This window comes from Nycticebus coucang, chromosome 1, assembly GCF_027406575.1.
Source record: "Nycticebus coucang isolate mNycCou1 chromosome 1, mNycCou1.pri, whole genome shotgun sequence".
NCBI lineage: Eukaryota > Metazoa > Chordata > Mammalia > Primates > Lorisidae > Nycticebus > Nycticebus coucang.
The window spans coordinates 129,517,947-129,539,030 of NC_069780.1; the positions used below are offsets into that span (position 1 = coordinate 129,517,947).

The 21,084-nt window shown below is 41.7% G+C and overlaps 1 protein-coding gene across 1 annotated transcript in view; it reads right to left on the reverse strand.

Moving 5' to 3' along the window:
• Nucleotides 1-21,084, reverse strand: part of JMY (junction mediating and regulatory protein, p53 cofactor) — a 111,786-nt gene that overhangs the window by 59,829 nt on the left and 30,873 nt on the right. Inside the window, exon 2 of the mRNA XM_053587692.1 lies at nucleotides 6,293-6,466. Coding sequence (XP_053443667.1) covers nucleotides 6,293-6,466 — 174 coding nt within the window. The remainder of the gene's footprint in view (nucleotides 1-6,292; nucleotides 6,467-21,084) is intronic.

Sequence of the window (21,084 nt, forward strand, 5' to 3'; positions counted from 1 at the left end):
AATATGAAAAAGCTGTGTCAGTTTAGGTAGCTAGGATAGTGAAGCTAGTTTATATATACAAATTTTCTGGCATAGAATTATTTATTATAAAGTATATTACTTACTTAGATACTGGCTTCTATATGAGAAATGTACTGTGTTCTGCCTGGCTAATACTGGGATAACAGAGGGGAAATTCAACTTAGATACTTATGTACAAACGAAGTAGAGGTGAGGGAGTCAGTAAAGGATGAAATACACATTCAAGATTTAACTAGGAAATAACTGACAAAATGAGATGACTAACTACAAGAGGAAGAATAACGGGCGCCTTCCAGTTTGTGGCTTATTCACTTTCCGGAAGTATTAAAAATAAGATGGACAATCTGTTTAAAGTATTATAGTTGATCTGCAAGATGAACAGTAGGCCAATGCACTAACTGACTTTGACCCACTAAAGATTCTGGATTTAGGCTCAGAGCCTGTACCTCAGCAGGTAGGGCACCAGCCACATACGCCGGAGTTGGCAGGTTTGAACCTAGCCTGGGGCCAGCCAAACAAGAACTACAATTGGGGGAAAAAAAAAAAAATAGCTGGGCATTGTGGCCGGCACAATGTCCCAGCTACTTGGGAGGCTGAGGCAAGAGAATCACATAAGCTCAAGAGTTTGAGGCTGCTGTGAGCTGTGATGCCACAGCACTCTACCAACAGCGACATAGTGAGACTGTCTCTTAAAAAAATAAAATAAAATAAAAAGAGTGAGGCCAGAAAAATTATAGCTTTCAGTTCAGTGTGCTAAATCCCTAAGCTGTTTCAAGTCCTGTTTTATTAGGCTAGCGGTTCTCAAACTTTAGTGTTTATCATAATCATCTAGAAACCTTATTAAAACAAAAACTGCTGATCTCTGATCCTAGAATTTCAATAGAGATCTACGGTAAGGCACCAAAATAGATTTCTAACGGAGTTCAAGGTGATACTGATGCTACTAGTCAGGTGATCACATTTTTGAGAACCAATGTAATAGCACTTAGCTCTCCCTAATGGAGTATCCATCTCAGAACATCTTCCAGGCCTAAAATAGCACTGGGCAAGCAGCTGCTTAATGCTTACTGAGTGAGACAGGGGGTTAGTAAAAGATCTTAATTTCCATTTATGTAACTGTAATAAGCAAGACTGTATTAGAATATTTTAATAGAAAATATTATACCTTAAGTATATTAATGTTCATATCGTAAGTATAAAATGTAAAAATATAAATGCATAACACATTTCAGAAGCCAACTTCCTATCATACTTTAATACCTATATTAATAAAACCACTGGAGATCAAGTTCTTTGTAACAATGGTCAACATCATTGAGGTTGTAGCAGTCTAATCTCTGAAGACCATTTTTCCTGTCATCTCCTTTAAGTCTGAGACAAAAGGCATACCAAAAATCCCATACCCCAAGATATAATGAACTAGCCTGAAGGCTTTGCGCAGGCGTGCACACACATGTGACTGAATCCTAGTTGTTAGCAACTACTAATGGTATGATGACTTACTTGATGCCAGTAACACACTGCTGGAGTAAAAACACAAGCATCATGTCTGTTTACTACTCCACTCCTGTTTTCACATATCTCCATCTGTAATATTCTCCTTTCCAGTCTCTAGTATAGACCCACATACCCACTGCCTGCTGAATTCTTCTTAATTCTTCAACAGTGAGACCCTGAATAGTTTCTTCTTTTTCATACATCGTTAGGTATTGCTGGCCGGGTGTGGTGGCTCACACCTGTAATGCCAGCCAGCACTCTGGAAGGGCAAGGCAGGTGGATTGCCTGAGCTCACAAGTTTGAGACCAGCCTGAGCTAGAGCAAGACCCCATCTCTAAAAATAGCAGAGCGTTGTGGCAGGCACCCGTAGTCCCACTTACTCAGGAGGCTGAAGCAAGAGGATAGCACTTGAACCCAAGAGTCTGAGGTTGCTGTGAGCTATGACACCACCACACTCTACCACGGGTGAAAAATGAGACTCTGTCTCAAAAAAAAAAAAAAAAAAACAAACAAGAAAAATCTTTAGGTATTGCTGATCACTCCACTTTGTGTGCTTACATAATCATTTATGTTTTTCTCATTTGACTTTCATCTAACTTTTGAAAAATTACCTATGAGGTATGGTTTACATACAACAAAAGGTATCATTTATAAATTCTGATTGTGACAAATTCATATACAAATTTATACTAACACTAAAATCAAGATTTAGAGAATACAATACTTAAGCATTCTATTATGCCCACCCCATCCCAATTCGCCCCCACCCATGCCAAGAAACGTTTTGTCAGTACCTATCACATTAATCATTTCTAGAATTTCATACAAATGTATTACACAGTTTATGTTTTTTGTGTCTGTTATCTTTTCATCGGCATTTTTACAAGCAATTTAATTAAGGCTGAATTTACATATAACTGATTGAATCTAGAGTGTTCAATTCAATTGAGTTTTTACACCTACACACATCCCTGAAACAACCATTGTAATCAAGATACTGAACCTTGCACCCCTTTGCAATCTATCCCACTACATGCACTCTACAATTTTGTATTTTGACATCTTAGACTTAGCATGACTTTGACATTCATTCTGAAAAATATTCTGCTATAATCAAATGTCACAGAAGGACATTTCAGTCAATAGTGAACCACATACATGACAAAGGTTTGCTAACATTATAATAGAGCTGAACAGTCCTTACATCCTAGTGACATCTTGATGGTTCTGACTCTGTGTAGGCGCCAAGCTAATGTGTGCGTGTCTTAGTTTTTAACAAAAAGGTTTAAAATCTAAGTAATGTGAAATTTTAAAAATAGAAAAATGCTTAGTGTAGGCTCAGCCGCTAGGGAGCCAGCCACATACACTGGAGCTGGAGCATTCAAATCCAGCCCAGGCCTGCCAAACAACAATGACAACTACAACTAAAAAATAGCTGGGCGTTGTGACGTGCGCCTGTTGTCCCAGCTCCTTGGGAGGCTGAGGCCAGAGAATCACTGAAGCCTAAGAGTTTGAGGTTGCTATGTGAGCTGTAATGCCATGGCACTCTACCAAGGGCAACAAAGTGAGACTGTGCCTAAAAAGAAAAATGCTTAGTGTATAAAGATGCAGAGAAAATACTTTTGGCTAGGCGTGGTGGCTCATACCTGTAATCCTAGCACTCTGGGAGGCCAAGGCAGGTGGATTGCTTGAGCTCATGAGTTCAAGAACAGCCTGAGCAAAAGCAAAACTCCGTCTCTACCAAAAATAGGACAAAAACTGAGGCAAGAGGATCACTTGAGCCCAAGAGTTGGAGGTTGCTCTAGGTGACAGCTTGAAACTCTGTCCCAAAAAAAAATAATAAAAATAAAAAAAAAAAATAGCTGGGCGTTGTGGCGGGCGCCTGTAGTCCCAGCTACTCGGGAGGCTGAGGCAAGAGAATTGCTTAAGCCCAGGAGTTGGAGATTGCTGTGAGCTGTGTGAGGCCACGGCACTCTACCGAGGGCCATAAAGTGAGACTCTGTCTCTACAAAAAAAAAAAAAAAAAAAGAATAAAATAAAAAATAGATATATACATACACACACTTTTTTTTTTAAATTTAGCTGGACAATATATTTGTATTTAAAGTTAAGTGTTATTACAAGTTAAAAAAACTAAAACATGGGTAGGGCCTGTAGCTCAGTGAGTAGGGCGGCAGCCCCATATACTGAGGGTGGTGGGTTCAAACCCAGTCCTGGCCAAATTGCAACAAAAAATAGCTGGGCACTATGGCAGGCGCCTGTAGTCCCAGCTACTCAGGAGGCTGAGATAAAAGAATCGCCTAAGCTGGGCGGCGCCTGTGGCTCGAGGAGTAGGGCGCCGATCCCATATGCCGTAGGTGGCGGGTTCAAACCCAGCCCCGGCCAAAAACCACAAAAAAAAAAAAAAAAAAAAAAAAAAAAAAGAATCGCCTAAGCCCAGGAGTTGGAGGCTGTTGTGAGTTGGCATGGCACAGCACTCTACCAAGGATGATACAGTGAGACTCTATCTCTAAATAAAACAAACAAACAAAAAAAAAACTAAAACTTTATGAAAATAAAAAAGCTACAGTGACATGAAGACTATAACCCAACTATAGCACAAGACTATGGGGAAAGGGCCAAGGAAGGGGAAGGGAGGGGGGAGGTTTCGGTGGAGGGAGGGTAATGGGTGGGGCCACATCTATGGTGCATCTTAGAATGGGTACAGGCAATTGCACTAATGTACATAGCTATGATTTAACAATAAAAAAAAGAAAAGAAAAAAAAAAAAAGCTACAGTGAGCTGTAACTATAAATCATACTTTTGACCAGACACAGTAACCCTAGAAAACCGGGAGGCTAGGACAGGTGGATTGCTTGAGCTCAGGAGTTTGAGACTCCAGTCTAAGCAAAAGTGGGACCCTGTCTCTACTAAAAATAGTAAAAAAACTACCCGGGCATTGGGGTGGGTGCCTGTAGTGCCAGCTACCCAGGAGGCTGAAGGAAGAGGATGGCTTGAGCCCAGAGTCTGAGGTTGGCTCAGTGCCCGTAGCACAGTGGTTACGGTACCAGCCACATATACCAAGGGAGCCAGATTAAAACCTGGCCCAGGCTAAACAATGACAACGGCAACAAAAAATAGCCCAGCAGGGCAGCGCCTATGCGCAAAGGAGTAGGGCACTGGCCCCATATGCCGGAGGTGGTGGGTTCAAACCGAGCCCCGGCCAAAAAAAAAAAAAAAAGCCTGGCCTTGTAGCGGGCTCCTGTAGTTCCAGCTACCTGGGAGGCTGAGGCAAGAGGATCACTTAAGCTCAAGAGTTTGAGGTTGCTGTGAGCTGTGATACCCTAGCACTACCAATTGCAACAAAGTGAGACTCGGTCCAAAAAAAAAAAAAAAGCCTGAGAAACCACAGTACCTAAAACATTAAAGGGGAGACAGGAGTAGAAGAAGGAAAGTAGATGGAGGAGGAATGAGAGTGGTGTGGGGGTTGGGTGCTCTCAATGAATGGGCGCAGTGTTGGGGTGTTTAGCGTACCTTTAGTGTGTGGGACATAACTGCAAGAGACACTCTAACTAACAAAATCAATCATTTTGACCTGGTTGGTTGTACTCTCACATTAACCTGAAATAAATTTAATTTACCTGCCCCCCACCCCCATGCAAAAAAAAGAAGAGGAGGCAAAGTATAGGAAAAGGGGGAACATGGGTTTCCCCCATTGTATTTATAACTTTATGCTAACTAGAACCAAACCCATTACTTTCTAGGTTATTTTTAATCCTAGCTATTTAGCAGAATCACCTTCTGAGATGCTTTAGAGAAATACAGGCTTATGGGTGATGCCTGTGGCTCAAAGGCAGGGCACTGGCCCCATATGTCAGAGGTGGCAGGTTCAAATGCAGCCCTGGCCAAAAAAAAAAAAAAAAAAAAAAAGAAATACAGGCTTAATTGTCAGATGTCGTATATTAAAACTCCCAGTAATCTAGTTAATTTCTATTTTTTTTACCAGATGCTAAACCAATGTATTAAACTGTGTAACCGATTGTGTATTAAAAGTATGTCTCTTCTTTGTTGCCAAAAAAAAAAAAGAAATACAGGCTTAGCAATTGTAGCACAGTAGTTATGGCGCCAGCCACATACACCAAAGCTGGTAGGTTCGAACCCAGTCCAGGCCAGCTAAACAACAATGACAAATGCAATAAAAAATAGCCGGGTATTGTGGCAGGCACTTATAGTCCCAGCTACTTGGGGCCTAAGGCAAGAGAAGCACTTGAGCCCACGAGTTTGAGGTTGCTGTGAGCTATGATGCCACAGCATCTACCAAGAGTGACATAGTGAGACTCTGTCTCAAAAAAATAAAAATAAAAATGAAATACTAGGCCGGAGGCAGAGGCTCATGCCTGTAATCCTAGCACTCTGGGAGACCGAGGCAGATGGACAGCTTGAGCTCACAAGTTCGAGACCAGCCTGAGCAAAAGTGAGACCCTGTATCTACTAAAATAGAAAAACTGAGGCAAGAGGATCACTAGAGACCAAGAGTTAGTTGGAGATTACTGTGAGCTATGAAGCCATGGCACTCTACCCACAGCAACAGCTTGAGACTCTGTCTCAAAAAAAAAAAAAAAGATGCTTAGCCTCGAACCCAAAGCTACAAACCTAGAACTTAAAGGGAAAAGGACCAGATATCTCTCCCTTTTTAAAAAGCTCCTTTAGTAATTAATATGCATGGCCAGCCAGGCTGAAAACTTTGAATTAAACATCCTACTATTTAGTTCCACTTTAAAAAAAAATACATACCTTGATCTGCTGTCTTCGTAGCATGGCAAGTTCTCTCATGTCTCGGAATGGCTGTAATAAATACTGATACAGTTCAGTTGTGGCTTCTGCGAGGCTGCTGTAGGCTTCATCCTCCATCTGATACAAGTCCAGAAGCTCCACCATGCTCTCTGTATTCTTGTGCTGATCCAAAAGCTGTGGAACAAGAAAGTTTCACTATTAAGACAATAAATGATAGGCTCGGCGCTTATAGCTCAGCGGCTAGGATGCCAGCCACATACACAGGAGCTGGCGGGTTCGAATCCAGCCCAGGCCTGCCAAACAACAATGTGAACTACAACCAAAATTAACTGGGCATTGTGGTAGGCACCTATAGTCCCAACTACAAGAGAATCCCTTAAGCCCAAGAGTTTGAGGTTGCTGTGAGCTGTGACATCACAGCACTCCACCAAGGGAGAAAATGTGAGATTCTGTCTGGAAAAAAAAAAAGAAAAGACAATAAATTATAATAACCTATAAATATTCACTTTGAACACCCTATCATTTCAGAACCTTGGAAACCCAAAACACAGAAGCAAAAGGTAACTAAAAAGGGCCAGGCATGGTGCCTCATGCCTGTAATCCTAGCACGCTGGGAGGCCGAGGTGGGTGGATTATCTGAGCTCAGAAGATGGAGACCAGTCTAAGCAAGTATGAGACCCTTATGTTTTAAACAATAGCTGCGCCCGGCGCCTGTAGTCCCAGCTACTTGGGAAGCTGAGACAAGAGAATTATGTAAGCCTAGGAGTAGGAGGTTGCTGTGAGATGTGATGCCATGGCACTCTGCCCAGGGCAAGAGCTTGAGGCTCTGTCTCAAAAAATAAAAATAAATAAATAAAAAAACCCTGGCTGCTGTTTTTTCTTTCTTTTTTTTTAATTAAATCATAGCTGTGTACATTAATGTGATCATGGGGCACTATATACTGTTTTTATAGACCATTTGACACATTTTCATCACACTGGTTAACATGGCCTTCCTGGCATTTTCTTAGTTATTGTGTTAAAGACATTTTCATTCAACATTTACTAAGTTTTGCATGTATACCCTTGTAAGATGCACCGCAGGTGTAATCCCACCCATCACCCTCCCTCCGCCCCCCTCCCCTCCCTCTTTTGGTTATAACTGGGTTATAGCTTTTATGTGAAAGCCATAAATTAGTTTCATAGTAGGGCTGAGTATATTGGATACTTTTTCTTCCATTCTTGAGATACTTTACTAAGAAGAATATGTTCCAGCGCCATCCATGTAAACATGAAAGAGGTAAAGTCTCCATCTTTCTTTAAGGCTGCATAATATTCCATGGTGTACATATACCACAATTTATTAATCCATTTGTGGATCAATGGGCACTTGGGCTCTTTCCATGACTTAGCAATTATAAATTGGGCTGCAATAAACATTCTGGTACAAATATCTTTGTTATGATGTGATTTTTGGTCTTCTGGGTATGTCTAGTAGAGGACTTATAGGATTGAATGGCAGGTCTATTTTTAGATCTCTAAGTGTTCTCCAAACACCTGGCTGCTTTTTATTGCTATCTCCATGACTCAGGTGGGTGTCTCACTACCTAAGACCACTGCCTCAATCATTCTTTGGGTGCTTGATACTACCAGCCTACCCTTAATCCTTTAACTTTTTTTGTAGTATCTGGTACTTTCCAAAGGCATTGAAAATTTTTTTAAATAACATTTTTTTTTTTTTTTTTAGAGTCTCACTTTGTCGCCCCCAGTAGAATGCTGTTGCATCATAGCACTCAGCAACCTCAAACTCTTAGGCTCAAGTGATTCTCTTACCTCAGCCTCCCAAGTAGCTGGAACTATAGGCACCCACAACAATGCCAAGCTATTTTTAGAGACGGGGTCTTGCTCTAGCTCAGGCTGGCCTTGAACTTAAGAGCTTAGGCAATCTGCTCACCACAGCCTCCCAAAGTGCTGGGATTACAGGCATAAGCCACCTCACCCAGCCCCTAAATAACTTTTTAAAAAGCCATTTCTGGCCAGGCTTATAAAATAATAAAATACAAAAAATAAAAAATAAAATAAGTACCCTGATAATAGATAACAGCTAAAGAAAAAGAAGACATAAGAGGAACAAGTATACCAATGAATGCTGACTTCAAATAAGAATCAATAGACAACAGAGGGGAAACGAAACAGACTTGTCAACCCAGAATTCCATTCAGAAAAATATCCTTCAAGAACAATGAGAAGGGTGGCGCCGGCCCCATATACCAGAGGTGGCAGGTTCAAACCTGGCCCCGGTCAAAAACTGCAAAAAAAAAAAAAAAAAAACAATGAGAAAAAAAACATGTTCCCAGATAATTGAAAACTAGGAACTCATCACCAGTAGACAAGACACTGTAAGAAATGTTTTCTTGGGCGGCGCCTGTGGCTCAGTCGGTAGGGCGCCGGCCCCATATACTGAAGGTGGCGGGTTCAAACCCAGCCCCGGCCAAACTGCAACCAAAAAATAGCTGGGCGTTGTGGCGGCTGCCTGTAGTCTCAGCTACTCGGGAGGCTGAGGCAAGAGAATCGCTTAAGCCCAGGAGTTGGAGGTTGCTGTGAGCTGTGTGAGGTCACAGCACTCTACCGAGGGCCATAAAGTGAGACTCTGTCTCTACAAAAAAAAAGAAATGTTTTCTTGATTTATGTTTTTCAGATTGAAGGGAAATGATACAGAGGGAAACTTAAATCTTCAGAACAAAATAAAGAAAATAGAGAATACTGGAAATAGTAAATAATTAAGTAGACAATTTCTAAGAAATACATGAAGGCAAAAATTACAATACTATAGTGTGAGGTTTGTGATGTATATGACTTAATACTTATTATGACACCTACAGCACAAAGGATGGGGTGTAGATTAATCTGTAAAGATTCATCTAAGTTCTTACATTTAATTCCTACAATATTAACTTAAACTATGGTATAATACCTATGACAAACAATAAAAGAATAAATAATTCAAGAAGTTATAGCTGGCCAGGTGCTATAAGTCATGCCTATAATCCTATCACTCTGGGAGGTTGAGGCAGGTGGATTACCTGAGCTTACAGGTTCGAGACCAGCCTGAGCCAGAGCAAGACCCCACCTCTAAAAACAGCTGGGCGTTGTGGTGGGTGCCTAAAGTAACAGCTACTTAGGGCTGAGGCAACAGTATCTCTTAATCTCAAGAGTTTGAGGTTGCTGGGCGGTGCCTATAGCTCAACAGAGTAGGGTGCCGGTCCCATATGCCGGAGGTGGCGAGTTCAAACCCAGCTCTGGCCAAAAACTGCAAAAAAAAAAAGAGTTTAAGGTTGCTATGAGCTATGACACCACAGCACTCTACCAAGGGTGACAAAGTGATACTCTGCCTCAAAAAAAAAAAAAAAAAAAAGTTATAGCCATGAACCAAATAGATTAAAGGTATTTTCTAAAAATAGATTAACTCAAAAGAAGGTAGAGAAGAAAAGAAACAAAGAACAGACTATTTTCATGTACATACCTGAAATCTAAAACAAAAAAAAGAGGATACAAACAGAAAACAGTCCTAAATCCAGCCTTGTCAAGAATTACATCAAATGTCCAGGCAAGGTGGCTCATCCCCATAATCATAGCACTCTTGAGAGGCTGAGACAGGAGGATTGCTTGAGTTCAGGAACACAAGATCAGCCTGAGCAAGAGCAAGACCCCATCTCTACTAAAATAGAAAAATTAGCTGGGCGTTATGGTAGGTGCCTATAGACTGAGGCAAAAGATCACCTGAATCCAGTTTGAGGTTGCTGTGGGCAAAGCTGATGTCATGACACTCTAGCCTGGGGTAACAGAGTAATAATTTTTCTCAAATAAAAAAAAGTACATCAAATGCAAGTGGATTAAACTCTCTAAAGTAGAAGATAGTCAGAATGGATAAAAACTGAAGCCCCAAGTAGGTGATGCCTACAAGAGAGGAATTTAAACACAAAGTTGACTCAGATAACAGCTTCTGTCTTTTGGCTAAGATCAAGGATGGTACAAAGACACAGATAAGTTGAAATCAAACAAGAAAGCATAAGAAGGCTGGAGTGACTATAGAACTTCAAATGAAGAAGACTAAAATGTACAGTATTACTGTAGATAATGTGGAACATTCTATAAAGACAAAAGACTCAATTCAATGGGAAGATATTATGCCTATATACCTACAAACAGAGCTTCAAGATCCATGAAGCAAAAACAGAACAAATTGTTTTTTTTTTTTTTTTTTTAGAGACAGAGTCTCACTGTACCGCCCTCGGGTAGAGTGCCGTGGCATCACACAGCTCACAGCAACCTTTAACTCTTGGGCTTACGCGATTCTCTTGCCTCAGCCTCCCGAGCAGCTGGGACTACAGGCGCCCTCCACAATGCCCGGCTATTTTTCTGTTGTGGTTTGGCCGGGGCTGGGTCCGAACCGGCCACCCTCGGCATATGGGGCCAGTGCCCTACTCACTGAGCCACAGGAGCCGCCCCAGAACAAATTTTTTAAAAGGAAGCAAACTCGCAATCTAAGTTAAGATTTCTTCCCCGGCAATTGATAGAACTAAACAAATTCAGTAAAAACAAAGATAAACTGAACTGGCCTCTATATATTCAAGAAATTGAATCAATAACTGATAACCTTCCAAAAAGTATCAGACCTATGCAGGTTAATTGATGAGTTCTACCAAATATTTAAGGAAGAAATTATATCAATTCTCTACAATCTCTTCCAGAAAACAGAAGGAAATACTTTCTAAGTCATTTTATGAGGTCATTGTTATTAGCCTACTACTAAAAACAAAGAGACATTACTAGAAAAAAAAACATCCACAGCTCATTTGTATGTCAGTTCTAGCCACAGGATTTCCTTGCTTTTCCTCAAACATACCAAGCACACTCCATCCTAGGGATTTCATTCACATTTGCTTTTTCCTCTTTCTGGAGGAAAACCTATCACAACAGGCAAAAGAAAAAAAATCACATGATCACATCAATAGATGAAGAGAAAAATTTCACAAAATCCAAATCCAAATCCATTCATATTCTCAGCAAATTAGGAATAAAAGAAAACTTCTTTGGACTTGATAAAGTATACCTACAAAAAACCCTTGATCTAAACATATTTAATGGCAAGAAACTGGATAGATGCTCTCTCACTAAGCTCAAGAAGAAGGCAGAAATGTTGCCTTCTTAGTGCTGGAAGCACTAGCCAACACAAAAACATAAAAAAGGAAATAAAAAGTACACAGATTGGGAAGAAAGAAATAAAACTGCCTTTGCTTAAGGTAACGTATTTGTCTATCTACATAGAAAATCCAAATCAAGTAACAAAAAGAAAACTTCCAAATGCAATTTATATTAGCACATCAAAAAAGTGAAATACTTAGGTATAAATGTAACAATTTATGTACAAGATCATAGGGGGAAAACCATTAAGACTCATAAAAAAAATTAAAGAAAATCTAAGGAAATATTCCATGTATAAAGACAGGAAGACAATGTTCACAAGAAGTCAGTTCTTCTCAACTTGATCTATAAAATCAACAAAATTCCAATCAAAATCTCAGCAATCTGGCCAAGAGTGGTGATTCATGCCTGTAATCCTAGCACTCTCAGAGGCCGGGGTCGGGGGGGGTGGGGTGGATTGCTTGAACTCATGAGTTTGAGATCAGCCTAGGCAAAAAGTTAAGTTAAGACCCCATCTCTACTAAAAAATAGAAAAAAACTGAGGCAAGAGGATCGCCTGAGCCCAAGAATTGGAGGTTACTGTGAGCTATGACACTACAGTACTCTACCCAAGGTTACAGGGTGATAGCTTGAGACTCTGTCTCAAAAATAAATAAATAAAAATTTTAAAAAAAGAACAAAAAATGACATGCAGTATTTTTTTCTCAAATTTAAAACATTTTTCCTTCTTCTCTTAGTACATTTACTATTATTCTATACTAGATCAATTATCTCTATTTAAAATAAAACTGGCCAAAACTCATTTCTCATGGTTCAGTTCTTCTTCTATTACTAAAGCATTTTTAAGCCAGGTGCAATGGCTCATGCCTATAATCCTAGTACTCTGGGAGCACTGAGGCAGAAGGATTGCTTGAGGCCAGAAGGCCAAGACCATTCTGGGCAACACAGTGAGACCCCCATCTCTCCAAAATTATAAAAGATTAGCCAGGTGTGCACCCTGCGTGAGCCCAAGAGTTTGAGGCAGCGAGCTGTGATTGTGCTACTATACTCTAGCTTGGTTGACAAAACAAGATCCTATCTCAAAAAGAAATAGGAGAATTCAATAACCTGTTATAATCTGTAAAGAAAATCTTAGCATTTTTATGGTAAAAAGAAAAGCCAATTTTGGGCAGCGCCTGTGGCTCAGTGGGTAGGGCGCTGGCCCCATATATGGAGGGTGGTGGTTTCGAATCCAAAGCTGGCCAAACTGCAACAAAAAAACAGCCGGGTGTTGTGGCGGGCACCTGTAGTCCCAGCTACTTGGGAAGCTGAGGCAACAGAATTGCCTAAGCCCAGGAGTTGGAGGTTGCTGTGAGCTGTGATGCTAAAGCACTCTACTGAGGGCAACAAAGTAAGACTCAGTCTCAAAAAAAGAAAAGCCAATTTTAAAGTTCACAATGGAAAATAGCACAAATGACCAAACATACATACACAGACACACATATGTGTATGTATGTGCCTATATAAAGAAAAATAATTGTAGAAGGGAACAATGGGCTAACCAACTATCAAAATTCATAAGCATCAAGTACAAGAAGTAAGGAGATCAGAGTGGTGCCCATAGCTCAGTAGCTAAGGGTGCCAGCCACATATAGTGAGGCTGGCGGGTTCAAACCCAGCCTAGGCCTGCTAAAAATAATGACAACTACAACAACAACAAAAATATAGCCCCCCCCCCCCAAAAAAAATATATATAGCCAGGCATTGTGGCAGGTGTCTGTAGTCCCAGCTACTTGGGAGTCTGAAGCAAGAGAATCACTTATGACCAAAAGTCTGAGGTTGTTGTGCGCAGCGACGCCGCGGCACTCTACCCAGGGTGACAGCTTGAGACTGTCTCAAAAAAAAGGGCGGCACCTATGGCTCGGTGAGTAGGGCGCCAGCTCCATACCGAGGTTGGCAGGTTCAAACCTTGCCCCGGCCAAACTGCAACAAAAAATAGCCGGGCATTGTGGCAGGTGCCTGTAGTCCCAGCTACTCGGGAGGCTGAGGCAAGAGAATCACCTAAGCCCAGGAGTTGGAGGTTGCTGAGAGCTGTGTGATGCCATGGCACTCTACTGAGGGCAACAGGGTAAGACGTTGTCTCTCCAAAAAAAAAAAAGAATAAAATGGGCAGCGCCTGTGGCTCAGTGAGTAGGGTGCCAGCCCCACATACCCAGGTTGGCGGGTTCAAACCCAGCCCCGGCCAAACTGCAACAAAAAATAGCTGGGCATTGTGGCAGGTGCCTGTAGTCCCAGCTACTCGGGAGGCTGAGGCAAGAGAATCGCTTAAGCCCAGGAGTTAGAGGTTGCTGAGAGCTGTGACGCCATGCACTCTACTGAGGGTAACAAAGTGAGACTCTGTCTCTAAAAAAAAAAAGTAAAGAGGTTAGATAAGAACATTTACTACACAAAAATAAACATGACTCATTGAAGAAACTATGTTTAGGCTCGGCACCCGTAGCACAGTGGTTACAGTGCCAGTCACATACACCAAGGCTGGCAAGATCGAACGTGTCCCAGGCCAGCTAAACGATGACAACTGAAATAAAAAATAGCTAGGCATTTGTGGTGGGCACCTGTAGTCCCAGCTACTTGGGAGGCTGGGGCAAGAGAATCGCTTGAGCGGGGGCGGAGTCTGTGGCTCAGTGAGTAGGGCGCCGGCCCCATATACCAAGGGTGGCGGGTTCGAACCCGGCCCCGGCCAAACTGCAACAACAACAAAAAAATAGCTGGGCGTTGTGGTGGGCACCTGTACTCCCAGCCACTCAGGAGGTGGAGGCAAGAGAATCGCCTAAGTCCAAGAGCTGGAGGTTGCTGTGAGTTGTGACGCCACAGCACTCTACCGAGGGCAACATAATGAGACTCTCTCAAAAAAAGAAAGAAACTATGTTTATGATAATTCACTTTACTGGGGAAACAAGTCAAATACCTACTTTATTCTGTGCACCAAAATAAATTCTGCTGGTTCAAAAATTTAAATATAAATAACATCTTAAAAAGAGAAGAAACAGGGCGGCGCCTGTGGCTCAGTCGGTAAGGCGCCGGCCCCATATACCGAGGGTGGCGGGTTCAAACCCGGCCCTGGCTGAACTGCAACCAAAAAATAGCCGGGCGTTGTGGCGGGCGCCTGTAGTCCCAGCTGCTCGGGAGGCTGAGGCAGGAGAATCGCTTAAGCCCAAGAGTTGGAGGTTGCTGTGAGCTGTGTGAGGCCACGGCACTCTACAAAGGGCCATAAAGTGAGACTCTGTCTCTACAAAAAAAAAAAAAAAAAAGAGAAGAAACAAGGCAGGGTTGTTTGTGGGTTTGTTTGTTTTTTTTAACCATGAATAATACTCTTACTATGAGGGATACTTTTTTCCATGCATGACTCAAAATACATGTTTTTGTGCAAAAATTTAAATCTGGCTATATAGCCATAAAAAGTAAAACCAGGAAACAAATTTTTTTCTTTTTGAAAAGGAAAAATACTTTGCAACACATGATCACTTCCTAAGGCAAACAACAAGTGGAAGGGCACAGTGGCTCATGGCTATAATCCCAGCACTTTGGAAGGACAAAGCGGAAAGATCATTCCTGAGGCCAGGAGTTGGGAGGCTACACCCTAGGCAACATAGTAAGACCCCCATCTCTACAAAAATGATAATAAAATAAAAATTAGCTGCGGCAGCACCTGTGGCTCAAAGAAGTAGGGCGCCGGCCCCATATGCTGGAGGTGGCAGGTTCAAACCCAGCCACGTCACCCCATCTCCCACTCTCCAAAAAATTAGCTGGGCATGGTGGCCACTACTTGTACTTCTAGCTACTCCAAAAGCTCAGACAGGAGACTCTCTTACGCCCAAGAATCTGAGGCTGTAGTGAGTTATGGTCATGCCATTGTAGCCTCCTTGACAGAACAAAATCTTGCCTCAGAACAATAAATAAAAGTGGGGGGGGAGGTAAAGAATGGAAAGGCTTCGTAGAAATAACTTGTGAATAAATGAAGACTCGCAAGAGAAATATAAAACATGCTCCAAAATAAAATTTCTCTGAAAAAGAAATTTTTTTGAAAGTATACAATTTTGAAGAGAAGAGAATAAGAAACAAAAAGCAGCCTCCTTTGTTTGATAAAGACTTATATTTCTTATATACTCACATATACTTTTTTTGTTTTTTGAGACAGAGTCTCACTCTATTGCCCTGGGTAGAGTACGGTGGCCTCATAACTCACAGCAACCTCAAATTCCTGGGTTCAAGCAATCTTCTTGCCTCAGCCTCCCAAGTAATTGAGACTACAGGCACCTGCCAAAATGCCTGGCTAATTTTCTATTTTTAGAAATTTTCTAACTCTTTTTAGTAGAGTTGAGGGTCTTGCACTTTTCAGACTGATCTCAAACAATCCACCTGCCTCAGCCTCCCACAGCGCTAGGATTACAGGCATGAGCCACCAGGCCTGGCCTCTCATATACTTTTTGAATCATCACTCACCTAGTAAATATACTTTATTTTTTTTTTTGGAGACAGAGTCTCACTTTACCGCTCTCGGTAGAGTGCCATGACGTCACAGGACTCACAGCAACCTCCAACTTCTGGGCTTATGCGATTCACCTGCCTCGGCCTCCCGAGCAGCTGGGACTACAGGCGCCCGCCACAACACCCGGCTATTTTTTTTGTGTTGTTGTTGCAGTTTGGCCGGGGCTGGGTTTGAACCTGCCACCCTTGGTACATGGGGCCGGCGCCCTACTCACTAAGCCATAATGTAACTTTTATATTCCATTATTCCCCACCACTTCCAAACCCCAAATATCCCTTTTGCCACAACATCTAAAACTACAACACAAGGGCATTCCAAAAGATGATGCATGAGAAGTCTGAAAATGAGACATGCTTCTCTTACTGTGCTCATCTGCCTATTTTCCAGAAGTGGTTAAATCAAACGGGGTTATCTATTTTAAGCTACAATTGAAAAGCTGGATCATAAAAGTAATAGCAGCTGCCATGAGATGATTTCTAATCATGAGCTCGTCTTAGGCGCTAGACGTCAGTTGCAACTGGTGGCAAAGGTGCTCATTTCCACCATGGCTTAGCACCTCAAGGCTGCAGCATATTACAAACAGAATAAACACATTAAGGAATGATGTGACAGGAAAATTGCAAAAAAATGAAGTACAATAACAAAAATGAATCTTTATAATGAATTATAAACTATTCTTTTATAGTTTTAAAGGTAATAATGCTTCTCTTGCAAGAATATGTAGTCACAGAAGCCCTTTATCTTTTACTTGAAAACGGAACACACTGAGATGATGTTTTAACCAGGTTTCAGGAACAGCTGAAAAGAATAAAGAGAAAAAAACAGGTAGCAACATAGCAATAGGGAAATTCCCTGAGCCACTTACAAGTGATCGAATGCCACAATTCAACTATAAAAGAACCTTCAGACACTAGGCTTCTTTGGGTTCTTCTTACAGGGAAACTAAAGTAAATGTAATACAGTTTAGATACTATTTTCTGCCAAAATAATAAATCAAATCATTGTAAAAAAATTCAAATTATTGTATGCTTATTTATTAAATCACAATACCATGCTACATAAACATGTGCAACTGAGGACAGAAAAGATGTTCAACAACTGAGGGCAGAAAGTCAGTTATTCTATTCAAATACTGACATATTTATATATTATTTCTAATAGGCCCTTTATCCTTAAACTGAATTAGTACTTTACAAAGCTATTATGCAGCAACTGAACTTAATACTCTTGCAGGGAAGTCCAGGGCATCTCACCTAACACTGCTAATTTATTAATCTGCCTTCTTTGCTATAAAGTTTCATGCTTTTCCAATACTATATTACCTTAAAAGCACTTATAACTTCAATTGATCAATCTACTTTAATCCAAGTATCTGCAAGTATTCTTAAAAGAAATGCATTTTATAAATTCATTCCAAAAGATGTGACTTACTTAACATTATACTTTAAATCACTTCCTAGGTAACTCATAATAAAGGAACTCAATAGGGCCAGCACCTGTGGCTCAGTGGGGGCTGGCCCCATATACCAAGGGTGGTTGGTTCAAACCTGCCCCGGCCAAATTGCAACAAAAAATAATAGCCAGGCATTGTGGTGGGCGCCTATAGTCCCAGCTACTCAGGAGGCTGAGGCAAGAGAACAGCCTAAGTCCAAGAGCTGGAGGTTGCTGTGAGCTGTAATGCCACAGTACTCTACTGAAGGCAACAAAGTGAGACTCTGTCTCAAAAAAAAAAAAAAAAGAATGCATGGGGGCGATGCCTGTGACTCAGTGAGTACTGTACCAGCCCTTTATTTTTTTTTCTAAAAAAAAAGTGATGCTTTAAAACAGTTTGGGAGTTGGGCTGACCACAGTGGCTCATGCTGGTAATCCTACCACTCTAGGAGGCCAACAGAGGTCGACTGCCTGAGCTCAGGAGTTTGAGCAAGAGCAAGACCCCATCTCTAGGCTTGGTGCCTATAGCTCTGACAGTTAGGGTGCCAGACACAAACTTCGGAGCTGGCGTGTTCGAACCCAGCCTGGGCCTGTAAACAACGACAACTATAACCAAAAAATAGTTGGACACTGTGGTGGGCACCTGTAGTCCCAGTTACTTGGGAGGCTGAGGTAAGAGAATCTCTTAAGCCCAGGAGTTGGAGGTTGCTATAAGCTGTGACACCACAGCACTATACCCTCAAGCAACAGCTTGAGGCTCTGTCTGAAAAAAAAAGGGAAAGAACTCATAAAATCAACTGTGTTATAATCAATGGCTTCTTAGAATCAAGAAACATCAGATCTGGAAGAACTGAACAATTCCGAGAATTGATATCATTGGAGCAATTCCAGGGAAACAGTAAACTTAAGACTACAGGCATCTGTTCCAGACAGAGCCATAGAGTAAGCCAGAGATGGAACACAGAGGTTGTGCTATGCGTAAGTGGACTGAATAGAAGGAAAGGCAGGTATCCAAGTGCAAATGAATGTCGAAAATGCAAGACCAATGCTGTGGAATGGAAGATAACAACCAAACAGAAGAATAAAATGTCAGTACATATCGGGTCAAGGCTGGGGGCAGTGGCTTACACCTATAATCAATCCAAGCATCCTGGGTGGCTGATACGAGATAGGAGGATCACTTGAACTCAGGAGTTCAACACCAGCCTGAGCAAGAGTGAGACCACACCTCTACTAAAACTAGAAAACATTAGCTGTGTATTGTGGTAGTACGTGTAGTCCAGGGACTGGGGATGCTAAGGCAGGAGGATCACTTGAGGCCAGGAGTTTGAGGTTGCTTTGAGCTAGGCTGAGGCCATGACACTCTAGCCCAAGGTGACAGAGACTCTTATTAGGCCAGGAGTGGTGACTTGCCTGTAATCCTAGCACTCTTGGAAGCTAAAGGGAGGTGGAAGAATCATTTGATGTCAGAAAATCAGCACCGGCCTGAGCAAGAATGAGACCCCCCTGTATACTAAAAAATGAAAAAATTAGCCAGGTGCTGGCAGCATGCCTATAGTCCCTGAAGGCTGAAGCAGGAGTACTGCTTAAACCCAAGAGTTTGATGTTGCTGTGAGCTAAGGCTGAGACTAAGGCACTGTAGCCTGAGCAATAGAGGGAGACTCTGTCTCCAAAAAACATAAAAATAAACAAATGAATAAAAAAAAAAATCTTAAGACTCTATGGGCACACATACAAACATATACAAGTATTATAGTATTTTTTGTTTGATTTTTTGTAGTTTTTGGCCGGGGGGTGGGTTTGAACCTGCCACCTCCGGCATATGGGGCTGGCGCCCTACCCCTTTGAGCCACAGGTGCTGCCCCCCAAACATATACAGGTATTAAACATCAGTTTTAAAAACATTCTATTTACGTTAGATAGAAAACAGATAAAATTAAAAACTTATAAAAACTCAGAATCTGGGCAGTGTCTGTGGCTCTGTGGGTAGGGTGCCGGTCCCATATACCAAAGGTGACAGGTTCAAACCTGGCCCCAGCCAAACTGCAACAAAAAATAGCCAGGCGTTGTGGTGGACGCCTGTAGTCCCAGCTACTTGGGAGGCTGAAGCAAGAGAATCGCCTAAGCCCAGGAGTTGGAGGTTGGTGTGAACTGTGTGACGCCACGCAGGAGTTGGAGGTTGGTGTGAACTGTGTGACACCGTGGCACTCTACCAAAGGCCATAAAGTGAGACTCTGTATCTACAAAACAAAACAAAAAAACCTCAGAATCCATATACAGCACATACACTTTCCAAGATGGCTACTCAGCCTTGATGGTACTGTAATATATCCAGCCTTGCTGTACTTACCCGGTCATTAAGCCAGGAAAGGAATATGGAATCATCACCAGAAAAAAGATTTATAATTATGATGCTGTTCTTTGGGAAAGACTGTGGTAATGAGGCTTGTAAGCTTAGCACATGGTCTTCTATAATGGCTACATGTTTTCACAAAGTGAATATGAACTGGTTCAGCTGGCTAGTGTACCTTTACAGTATTCATATATATAACTCACAGGCAAGGTGAAGCGAAACATGTTATTAACCATCTAGTAACACTGTACCCCAAGTTCTTACCACCTTCCCTGCAGTTAGAACACTTACAAAATCCAATGTGTAAAACATAATACAAAATATTATGAGGGCAGGATGGAAGGAGATGGGGTTGTCATGGTGTATGGCACACCTCTTGGGGTGGGGGGAGACACAAATTATAAGAGGGACTTTATCTAACAAATGCAATCAGTGTAACCTATTTCTTTTGCCCTCAGTGAATACCTAACAAAAAAGAATCTCGGCGCCTGCAGCACACTTATTACAGCACCAGCCATATGCACTGAGGGTGGCAGGTTTGAACGTGGCCTGGGCCAGCTAAACAACAATAACAACTGCAACAAAAAAATAGCCAGGTGTTGTGGCAGGCACCTGCAGTCCAAGCTACTTGGGAGGCTGAAGCAAAAGAATCACTTAAGCCCAAGAGTTTGAGGTTGCTGTGAGCTATGATGTCATAGCACTCTACCAAGGGTGACATGGTGAGACTCTTGTCTCAAAACATAAATAAATATTATATTTATAATGAAGAAAACTGAAGATATGCCCAATTATTTCAAACCCCCATTAATTTTCTCCTCTTTCACAACCAAAGAGGAACGGACATTTTCAAATAAACTTATACAACAAAATCAGTAAATACCTACGGGCTCAGGGCCAGCTAAGCAACAATGATGACAACCTCAACAAAAAACAGCTGGGCATTGTGGCAAGTACCTGTAGTCCCAGCTATTTGGGAGGCTGAGGCAAGAGAATCGCCAAAGCCCAGGAGTTGGAGGTTGCTGTGAGCTGTGACACCATACCACTCTACTGAGGGTGACATAGTGAGACTCTGCCTCAAAAAAAGAAAAAAGTAAAAAACATACTAATGAAATAAAGGTAAAGGGAGAAGTCAATGTAGGTGGTTCTCAAGTAGCAAATATATTGTATACTCTGAAGGCACAATTAAATTTGTTTTTTGCCACAACCGATTCTCTTGCCTCAACTTCCCAAGTAGCTGGGATTACAGGCACCCACCACAATGCCCGGGCATTTTTTTTTTTTTTTTTGAGACAGAGT